Here is an 8,606-nt window from a genome sequence, read left to right as displayed (position 1 = left end):
GCTTGGGAAAAAAAGGGGGAAAGAGAGAGGGAGTGGGAGAAAGAAGCACCCTTTCTAGGCCCCTGCCACACCATGGTCCCCTTTCTCCTGTCCTTAGCTCCTCAGGATCCTGGGCATGCATATATGTTCCCATTGAGCTTCTAAGCTGACCTGGGGATTCTGTGGTCAACTACATGGCTTCCAGTACTGCAGCCCAGCCTGTCACTAACAGGCAGGGCCCTTAGTGGTTTCAGTCTGTGGAGCCCCAGTGGTTCAGAAAAGATGCATTGAGGCTCATCAAGAAGATCAAGGTTAGGGGCCAGCAGGTGGCGTGGTAGTTAAGGCATTGGATTCCTACATGGTTGGACTGTGGCTCAAGCCCCAGACCTGGCAGCTTGAAAATCACAACAAATAAATAGATAAATAAATAAATGTGGTTTTTTTAAAACGAAGATCAAGGTTAACATCAGATACTTGAAGGGAGGAATACAGGTTCTATATCCTCCTGTTGAACAAAGCAGCTAAAACAGCTTGATATTTTATCTATTTAAATGTTTGACGTTAATGTAAGATTAATGAAAGACATGCAGTGCAGTGTAAGAAATTTGAAAACTACTGGCCTATAGGAGCCTTAGGAAACCTTCAAGCCTTTTTTTTTTTTAACAGAGATTTTTGCTATAGTGCATGTTCACTCTCTGGAGAGACAAAGAGAGAGAGACAGAATGAAAGAAATCATCCCCAAGAAGGGATGGCCACACTGCAATCCCTTCTTCTCCATCTTCTCTCGGGATTTTGAGCATACACGCACCCACGCCTGGCGTAAGTTTAAGCCGCTGGGTCTGGGACTCAAACTGTAGTCAACTACATGGGAGTCCAGCGACATAGCCATTACACTAACTGCTGGTCCCCTTGACAACTTTCTCTTAACTCTTAACTGGTTGACTATGTGGGAGTCCAGCAACACAACCATTATGCCATCTGCTGGTCCCAGGATACCTTCAAGCTTTAAAGGTGCTTTATTAATAGCTGGTGTCCAAAATTCCCACTTTAAATGAAGATCATAGCAGATGCTAGCTTGTTCATGATTTAGGTTTTATTCAGAAGTCAACACTAGTGTCTGAGTTTATGTAATGGTGGCTATTCTTGTTTTTTTAGGAATGAAAACTTAACTTCTAAATAACATGCATTGTATATTATGTTTAAAAACTTTTATATGTTTTACCAGGTTCTGACTCAGAAGACCTTTTGGAAGAATTGCTCTGCTGTTTGATACAGTTAATCACTGATATTCCACTTCTGTAAGTTCTGGCTAAGTCAGGATGTGTTTTATGTTCTTTGTATATTTAAGATGATAATTGATAATGTAGAGAATTTGTCAGTCCTGGTATTTATGAGGGGACTTCATAAAGTAGAAGGACAATGAAATTAGAGGGATAAATAAGCAAACTCTTTAGAAATATTAAGCACATGAGGGCCAGCTCTGTGGCCTGGTGGTTAAGGCAGTGGATCCCCACATGGCTTACAATGTGGTTCAAGTTCTGGACCTAGCGGCTTGAGAAACATACCGAGTGTATATGCATGTGTGCCCAAAATCCCAGAGTAGGAGAGAGATAGAAAAGAAGGGACTGCAGCCTGACCATTCCCTATGTGTGTGGGGGTGTGTATTTTCCTATCTCTCTCTCTCTCTCTCTGGTGAGTGCATGCACCTTCTAGCAAAAAGAAAAGAAAGAAAGAAAAAGAAAATAAATATTAAGTATATGGGTAGGCACAGAATTAGGTTAGTCTCTATAAGAAATTTTATAGGTCTCTGGAAAGAAGAGGTAAGAAGGAAGCAATTTGAATCTGATCCATGATAAACACAGCTAGCTGACCATCCAGTATGTGTTCTTCCGTTCTTCCTGATTTCCTGATTTTATTTCCGGACTCTTGGAGAGGCCAGATTTCCATTTCCACACTTACGTGAAGTCAGTGTGATGTTAGAGGTAGTCCTCCAAAGAGATTTCTGGACAAACCTCTTCAAAGAGAATTAAGAGAGATTTCTTTTTTTTCTTGACAACTTTCTTTTTTTTCTTGGAGAGGTTTTTGCTATAGGGTGCGTGCGCTCACCAGAAAGACAGAGAGAGAGAGACAGAAAGCAAGAAACCCCACCCCAGGGGGATGGCCATGCCACAGTCCCTTCTCCTCTATGCTCCTCTCGGGATCTTGGGCACACATGCACAGATGCCCGGCGTAAGTTTAAGCCGCCGGGTCCGGGACTCGAACTGCGGTCAACTACATGGGAGTCCAGCGACATAGCCATTACGCTAACTGCTGGTCCCCTTGACAACTTTCTTTATGGCTGTGGACGAGCTCTTTTGAGTTGAGTGGCCATTTTAGCATCATGAACCAAGAGACATACCCAAAATTTTGCTTTGACATCATCGAGCTGCTGAAGCAGAGTTACAACTACCACTCCTCTTCTTCAGCCCATACTTTTGTGTGACCGAAAAAACACCCTTATTTGTTGATGTTACTTTGACTAGGTTCTGTCACTGCTGTTCAGTGCAATTCCTATGTGATTCATAATGTTCAACTTTTAAAGCTGTGATTCTCAACCTTTGAAAAAATTGTCCCTGAGAAACCTTTTTACACATTTCTTTGATAATTGTCTTCCTCCCAATGACATCTGAAAACCCCAGGCACACTGAATACCACTTCATATGCTTTGGCTCTTTGGAGGGCTATACACCATTATAATACTTACACAGGTTTTTGTTTTGGTTTGATTTAAATTTTGTTAGAGGGCTCATGGACTTGCCAGAGGGACAGAGAGAGAAGGAGAGGAGAGGGAGAAAGCACCCCCCTAATGGAGTGTGGTTGTGCTGCGATCCCTTCTCTTCCATTTCTTCATTGTGTAGGGATATTGGGCACACATGTACATGTTCCCAGTATGTTTGTCAAGTTGCCGGGGCCAGGATTCACACTTTGTACCTGACCATGTGGGTTCTGGCTCCCTTAACCACTAAGCCAACAGGATCTGGCCTCTATGAGGGTTTTTACCTCTGAAAAACCAATTTTTAACCCCTAGTTGAGAAGGCATATTTTAAAAGGATTATTTTTGAAGTAAGGAAATAGACTTCAATGTTTATCATCATAGAGTCTCAACCTACATGGGGATATGGGTTGGGAATGTGCTATTTCACTATGGCCCCAAAAGGAAGGATCTATTTGTGGGAAAATAGGCACCTGGCCTCTGTTGTAGATTGAGTACTGCATCCAGAAATTTTCTAAAAGTTTATTTCTTTTTTGGGAGACAGACACACAGGCAGACAACGTCCATGACAGGTTTTTGATGCCATAATTTGATCCCACCCTTTAGCCAGCCTCAGATCACGGGTAAGCATGGGCCTGCTGTCCTCAGGGGGGGGTCTCTGGACTTGACCTGGGAACCTTTCCATGTGAGGTTGCGTTGCATAGCGTTGTGTTTTACTGCTTTGCTCCTGTCCCCCTCTCCCCCAGTATTTTCATATAGATTTAAAAGTGGGAACCAAACCCTGTTATGGCTTGGCCTTATGGTGTGCAGCCTGGAAGGTGGGACCCAGACAGCTGAGGAGTCATCTGTGGGAAAGGCACAGGGGAAAATTTCCCATTCTAATTGAACTCTTATGATAGATACAGGTTCTTGTAGACGTGATATTCCTTCTCTCCTCCTTTCTGATAAACTCCAATATTGTTCAGGGTAACACTGTATGCCCAGCTTAGTTTTCAGACACCTGGGCAGCCACATGTGGCCACAGGACATAGTTTGGGTCAGCTGTTTGCAAGCAGAAGTCATGAACTTGCAGAGCATGTCCTTCTAGCCTTTTGCTCATTTGGTCCCTTTTCTTCTTTCTTGGAATGTGGAGGTGGTGCTTGTGCCATCTTGAAACTATGGTAACAAGTACTACATGCACAGAATGGCGTCCCAGGAAGGAACATGAACTTTCAATGACATAACAAAGTGATTTCACCAGCCCTGGATCCCTTACCTTTGGATTCCTTAAATAGCTACCTTGGTTAAACCAAGGCAGTTAGGTTTTCATCACATTTGGTCAGACAAGGAAGGGGGAACACATATATTGTCTGTTATTTCTTTTCTTTTTAAAAATAATTATTTATTTAACTTTGTTACTATTATTTCAGTTTGACTAGAGAGGCAGAGAAAGAGGGAGAGAAAGGGAGGGAAAGTAAGAAAGCAAGCCACTAGGCTCAGGACTCAAACTGTGGTCAGCCATGTGGGAATCCAGCGTATATGGTAAATGAATATATTCTTTTGTTTTGGTCTTTATTGATAAAATGTTTTGGTGCAGTTAAGGGAGATGGAAATGGTAGGTAACTGAAAAATAAGCTGTGAATACGATGACTTGAACAGTCTCTTAAACGCTCTTGAGGAGCAGGCTGACAATGTTGTAATATATCAAACATTTCAGTGTTTTAATGTGTTTATACTTTTTAAATTAACTGAAAACGCACAGACAACCAGATGTCTTGTATTATGTACACTCAGCTTTAACCAGCTGCCGAAACGATTTTTATGATTTAATGTTCTTGGAACTCAGTCCTATGAGCAGGTTTGTCTTGGTAACTGTTTCTATGTGAAACCAAACTGCTCTTTAGATGTTTCATCTACTATAACCATGGTGCAGCATTAGAGATCAGCTTACGACTTCAGGAGGATATTAATGTAGGAAAACCAGGGATGCTGTAACACCTGAACATCATCACGCTCACCATAAACTTTTCACATTTAACATTGGCATGCCTGTGCTGAATTCATGCCTGAATTAGCAGGTGAATAGCAAGAGGAATCTCATTTTAATGGTCACTGAGGGTAGTTCAAATTAGCTTAAATGTTTCTTGTGGGACTTTTATTAAATCATTCTGCTGAAAGCATAATGATTACCAAGAATATCCATATGTAGGGAGGAAAATAGAATTAAAATACAAGTTTATTTTGTTGAACATTTTTTGAAATCTATATACAGTTGTTTCATAATATGAATTTTCTATGAACTGTGAAGACCTCTCGTGTATACTCACACACACACACACACATGCACACAATGTATTTAGAGATCTGTAAACTAAGGGTTTTTAAAAAAAATTTTTTGTTTTTAATTAATTTACATTCATTAACTGAGCATTGTCACAACATACAAAATGTCATTTCCCATCCAGAATATACAGCATAGTGGCTTAATCATACATGTTATTGTCAATAATTTTCCATTTCTAGTTTCATATATATATATATGTATATATATGCACACATATATATATATATTTCCCCCTATTTCTCGCCCTCCTCCCACACAATCTCAGTTTTCCATTTCTTTTCCTCCCCACATTTTGTTGATTCACAAAATTTCTTAAATAATCTACTTTGAATAGCCAGCTCAGCTGATATATACATATCTATGAATACATGTCTGACTTTAGGCGTGAGATTCTGAGTAGAATGAATATACTATAAGGTAGCACCTAGATGATGCTTATAATATATTAGCTTACTACAATAATTAATTATGTATTTTTTACTATATTTTTTAATTTCAGGAAAAGCGGTTTTGGCTTTAAAAATCAAAGAAATGCTAAGGAACTATGCTTAAAACTTAAAGCCAGGAAACAGGTTGGAATTCTATTCAAATAGTAGATACATGAACCTATCGGCAGTTCAAGACAGGACAAAAATCCTTAAAACTGAAAATGAAGCCTAGAAGAAAATCAGCAATGTTGTAGTCAAAAGTCATAAAATTCTATTTCAACAGTTTAGTCTCATGTACTTTATCTTCTGTTGTGGTCCAATCTTCCTGATAATATTCTGGGATATAATATTCAACTCCTGACTTGTCCTCACAATTAAGTTGGCCATTTTCAGCTTTTGAACTCTTATTTCTGTGAGACTGTATTTAATTTTCCTGGCATAGCACTCCCTGCAGAACTTCTTGGAGATCTGGTCTGGTGCTGGTAAAGCCTTTCAGGTTTTATTTATCTGAGAATGTTCTTGTCATTTCTTCCCATATGAAGGATAATGTTTCTGGGTACAGTATTCTTGGTTGAAATTGCTTTTCCCTTAACACTTTGAATATATTTTCCCATTCTTTCCTCACTCGCATTGTTTCTGATGTCAGCCTGATGGGCTATCCATTATAAGTAACTTGCTGTTTTTCTCTTGCCAGTCTTAGTATCTTGTCTTTGTCTGTGGTTTTGGTCAATCTGGCTATCATGTGTCTTGGAGAAGATCTTCTTGGGTTGATTCTATTTGAGGTCCTTTGTATTTCTTGGGACTGGATCTTTGAGTGCCTCTCTAGGTTTGGAAAGTTTTCTTCCAGGATTTCATGGAATACATTGTCGATGCCCTTATGAGTCTCTTCTCCTGCTGGGATACCAATTATCTGGATGTTTGGATGTTTGATGATACCTAGTATTTCTCATATATTATTCTCATTTTGGGGGGCAATTTTCTCAGTCTTTGTGGTGGATTTTTCTAGACCAGCAATTTTCTCTTCTACATCTAAGATTTGATTTTCTGTATGATCTAGTCTGCTTTTAATACTTTCAAGGGAGGTTTTGACTTCCCGTATTATAGTCTTCCTCTCTAACAGGTCCATTTAATTCTTTTTTTTTTCTTTTTTTGAGAGGTTTTTGCTAGGGCATGTGCGCTCTGATTCCTTTTAATAGTGTGAATTTCCTCATTAAGATCTTGGAAGAATTTTCTCACCTCTTGGAGATCGTCAGCTTCTTTCTCCTGCCTGTTCTGCAGTTCATTGTCTCTCTTCTCTTCGATCTCTGTGAGCTTTGTCCCCATGAAAATTCTAAATTCTTCATCTGTCATTTTCAAAGAACAGGATCAACTACAATAGTTTAGATAAAAGAAGTTAATTACAGTGAACTTTGCAGGAGGTCATTTGTGACAAGGATTGACGTTTAAGTATTTAATAGCTACTGTTTCTCATACACTTTGGATTTCTTGTAAAATATTAATTCTCTGAGGTTTTAATCTTCAAAGTCAGATTAACATTGCACATCTTTCAGGAACCCTTTCTTAATACTATATACCTTCAGCATTTATATGTTTAAAATAAAGATTAAGTCAAGCACAAACTAATGATTTGACATTTTTCAGTGTATGTTGGATCGATCCCACTAGAATTTAAATGAATTTTATGAAAATAAAAGCTTGACTTTAATTTTTATACCTTCTCTGTGATCTCTGTGGAGTGAATGGGAAAGGAATAAAGTAAAATAAAGGTGTTTTCCTCAAGATACTATTGAGTATACTAGAAAGGTGGTGGTGAGTATGTCAGAATTGAGAGCCCAGGTTTAGAATTGTAACAATTGTTACTATAAAGACTGAATGAGACTGGTTGAGTCAACCCAGAGATGGTTTAATTTGACTCATAGCAGCAGAAGCAGTGGTGTTGTATAGGTCCATTACTTTCTTTGTATATACACACACACACACACACACACATTTTATGAGAGAGAAAAAGAGACAGAGATAAGCATTTTGGATGGAATCTCGCCACACGCTATCCTTCTGCCCTACCCTCCTAATTAACTAGGATTACCATGGTTGGTGTGTATAGGCTGGTCTGGGAACCAATCCCAGGATTCACTTGTGGTTTCTTGCTTTCTAACTAATGGCATTTTCTATGTATCACTGGGACCCAATACTTACATTTTGGAGGCTGCTTGTGATGCTATTTGATTAATTAATTAATTAATTATATATAATTGCTTACTTAATTTATTATTCCTATTATTTTTTTCATATGAGTTTGCCATAGAAAGAGAGAGAGAGGGAGGGAGAGTGACAAAGCAAGCCACCAGGTCTGACACTCAAACCACAGTTGGCTATGTGGGAAGTCTAGTGCCTCAACAACCACGCCACCTGCCTAGCTCCATTGTGATGCTATTTAAAAAAAGTTTTTTTATTACCAAAGGGCACGTTGCACCTGCCAGAGAAAGGAAAGCTGGGGTAGGGGGTTAGGGGGTGTACTTCCCACTGGAGTGTGGTTGCTCTGTAATCTCTTTTCTTCCATTTCCTCCTCCCTGCTAGGATTTTAGGCATGCACACACACGTGTTCTACATGTTTTTCAAGCTGCTGGGTTGGGATTTGAACCTGATTGGCCGTGTGGGATCTGACTCCCTTAACCACTAGGCTATAGGGCTGGCCTTTCCCACTTTTTTTTTCTTCTTTCAGATTTTTACATGGCTCACATCTTGACTTCCTTTAAGTTTTCTTCTGCCCAAAGGTCTGTTTTTAGAAATGACTGCCCTGACTGCTTTCTCACCCCTGACTACCCTAAAATACCTTTCCTCCCATTTTCTGTCCTTTCATCATGCTTTATTTTTTGTCTTAACACTTATCACTACTTTTCATGTTATGTGTCCTTTGTCTTTCTTATGTTTGGCAAATAAAATTAGAATGAAAGCTCCATGAAAACAACTTTTCTTGAGTGCCAGTGTATGTTTTGCTCAGTGCTGTATCCCTGATACTCAGATTAGCTTGGCACGTGGTACAGTACCCCCAAATACTTGTCGAACGAATAAACTGGTAAGGATAAAACCTGTTTGGTATTCTGAAAGTGTTTTGTTTCTCAGC

At 39.4% G+C, this 8,606-nt stretch overlaps 1 protein-coding gene across 2 annotated transcripts in view; it reads left to right on the top strand.

Annotated features, from left to right (window-relative positions):
• Window positions 1-8,606, top strand: part of DYM (dymeclin) — a 445,444-nt gene that overhangs the window by 92,827 nt on the left and 344,011 nt on the right. For both annotated transcript variants that reach the window (XM_006144440.3, XM_027770270.1), the window contains exon 6: window positions 1,205-1,277. In XM_006144440.3, the coding sequence (XP_006144502.1) occupies window positions 1,205-1,277 (73 nt within the window). The remainder of the gene's footprint in view (window positions 1-1,204; window positions 1,278-8,606) is intronic.

Source organism: Tupaia chinensis, unplaced genomic scaffold (genome assembly GCF_000334495.1).
Source record: "Tupaia chinensis unplaced genomic scaffold, TupChi_1.0 Scaffold000119_2, whole genome shotgun sequence".
Taxonomy (NCBI): domain Eukaryota; kingdom Metazoa; phylum Chordata; class Mammalia; order Scandentia; family Tupaiidae; genus Tupaia; species Tupaia belangeri.
This window is presented reverse-complemented; position numbering and strand designations above follow the sequence as displayed.